At 41.7% G+C, this 2,446-nt stretch overlaps 1 protein-coding gene across 1 annotated transcript in view; it reads right to left on the bottom strand.

Moving 5' to 3' along the window:
• atp2c1 (ATPase, Ca++ transporting, type 2C, member 1) overlaps positions 1-2,446 on the bottom strand; it is a 27,193-nt gene that overhangs the window by 13,141 nt on the left and 11,606 nt on the right. The window contains exons 6-7 of the mRNA XM_015391666.1: positions 871-1,026; positions 707-775 (exon numbers count right to left, since the gene is read on the bottom strand). Of these exons, the coding sequence (XP_015247152.1) occupies positions 707-775; positions 871-1,026 (225 nt within the window). The remainder of the gene's footprint in view (positions 1-706; positions 776-870; positions 1,027-2,446) is intronic.

Here is a 2,446-nt window from a genome sequence, read left to right as displayed (position 1 = left end):
GAATTTCAATGGTGAAGTCCTCTGGAAATCTTCAATAATTGTTGTTGATTGCAGATGTGTCTAGTAGTTCCCATTGATTTAGCTTGGAAAGCGGGGAGAATGGCGCTAGGCTTACCACACTGGTCACTGTGTTTTTAACGCTAAATTCATTAAATCACCGCAAACATATTAGTTTTAGGTATAAATATTGATTAATTGATTATACCTTGCTGACCAGACTTTTCCTTTTAATCCATTTAAATTTGTATGTGGGAGTTTTTCTCTCCACTGTTGCTGCATGCTTGCTCGCTTTGAGCGATTGTCTCACCTATAGTCTCTACCTGCTCATCCAGGTGGAGAGAATCCTGCAGAGTCAATGACTGGAAGCCATCGGCTGCTTTTCTTAGAAAATTGAACCATTCTGATTAAATCGCTTCTATAAAGTGACCTGAGATGACAGGCTGTGAAATTGCCGTTAAATTAACTGAATTTCTTTTCTTTTTAATCAGTGATTAAAAAAGACAGGTGTTAACAGGAGAACCTGACAGACTGAAGGTTATTTGACCTAATATTACATAAACATAACAGCATCTAGGCCGTTTAAAGTTGGCAGGAAGCTCATCCGAAATCTTCCATTTTATTTTCATCTATGAATGAATTTCCATGGTTTTGGTTCCGGGGTCCAACTGTGACCCCGCCCCTTTGGATCAGTGTCAGGGGAACTCACCTCCTCAGCCTGCATCATCTTGAACACTTCCCCAAACTCGGAGTTCTCTCCGGTTCCGATGACGATGCCCTGAGGAACAGGAAAAAAAAAAAGTAAAATAAAATCCAAAAAGCTCCATAAGGAAGCAGAACCTAAACCGGTGAACCCAAAAGTCCTGCTGGTACCTTGGCTTTGCCGCAGCGAACCAGCGTTCCCATGAAGGCGATGTTGCAGCGGGAGGAGAGGTCTCCGTTGGAGGCGGGCTGCTGGGGGGCCGTGGACTTGGTGCTGGGATGAGTCTCCCCCGTCAGGCTGGACTCGTCTATAGAGAGGTTGCTGGCCTGGAGGAGCAGAACCCAGAACAGACTGATCCAGTTCCTCTGCTCGCTCCAACCTTAATCTGCTTCTGCCTACGACAGCAGAGCTATGGACTGATTTGTTTTAATGCTCTTAGAAATAATTTTAATGNTATATATATATATATATATATATATATATATATATAAAAAATGCAAAATCCTTCGATCCTTCATCATCTTTACTGTCTACTACATATCTGACAAAACTGTTTTTATAAAAAATTTTTTTAAATAAAGCATTTGAAATGCTACAATAACCACATTTAATGAATTTTATTGCTAATTAAGGCCTACATTTGCAAAAAAATTATAATTCAATTACTTTTAAAGATTAGGGAAGGGATTTTAAAACAGTTTCCTGGTCAGAACTGGTTCCGTTTGTTCCAATTCCATGGCACCGTTTGTAAACTCGCTTACCGATTCCAGGCAGCTCCAGCGCCTAGCGCTGGGCAGCACGACCTACGTCATGTTTTCTACGCAAGTCACGTAACATTTTTTACGCAAGTTACGCATACGGCATTCAGTAAGCAAGTACGATGTGACCAGGCGAAAGTCTAGAAAAGCAAAACAAAAGCGGTCAAAGCGACTGAAAGTTTGGCTTCATTTTAAGGAAGAGAAAGATGGCAACAAGGCGCTTTGCAATCATTGCAAAGTGGCGATAACATCTGCGGGAGGAAATACATCCAACATGCAGAAACACCTGCGCACATTTTAAAATTTTATCGTGTTTTTGATGCTTCTGGACAGAAGCTAAAGTTACGACCAGCATGGAAGGAAACTCTGGTGGTAAGTAGCTAGTTTATATCACTGGCTGAGATCAATGTGGTTCCTAGTAAATCAGATGCTATTTCTGGAAATAAACCAGTTTCCTACCTTTCTTTGGGGTTATTAAGGGATTATGCCTTTCTCGTTAATCCAGACCTTCATTGCTAGCATGTGTAATCAGAATCACTGCTCGCTGGAATTCATACATGACTCTAGCTATTGCAATGGATGCAACGAAACATGCTACCAAGTTGCTCCGCAGTTCGGGGAGCGAGAGAAAGGTTACGCTCGTTTATTTCAGTCAGGGGGAGATGAGTTTATTTCCCATGCCTTCTCCATTTGATTTAGATGACTGTGAGGAGACGGGTAGCCTGGCTGGATCAGAGGCTGCAGCTCCCGTTCACTGCCTTCTGGTTTCACCGAGGCAAGCAGAGATAGAACGTCCCGGGAGAAGGTAGACGAATGTCACCGCGCACTAACCGAGTTCATCGTTTCACAGAATCGATTAGAGAATCAGAATCATGAAAATCTTATAAATTCCGAATCCTATTAAAGATTTTTATGACCCGCAGAAATCATGTTACACCAGAATTCAGATATTATAAATTATGCACTTGAAATAAGAGACTGCCCATAG

Source organism: Cyprinodon variegatus, unplaced genomic scaffold (genome assembly GCF_000732505.1).
Source record: "Cyprinodon variegatus isolate N-32 unplaced genomic scaffold, C_variegatus-1.0 Scaffold554, whole genome shotgun sequence".
NCBI lineage: Eukaryota > Metazoa > Chordata > Actinopteri > Cyprinodontiformes > Cyprinodontidae > Cyprinodon > Cyprinodon variegatus.
The sequence above is the reverse complement of the archived record's forward strand: the minus strand, read 5'-3'. Positions and strand labels throughout refer to the sequence as shown.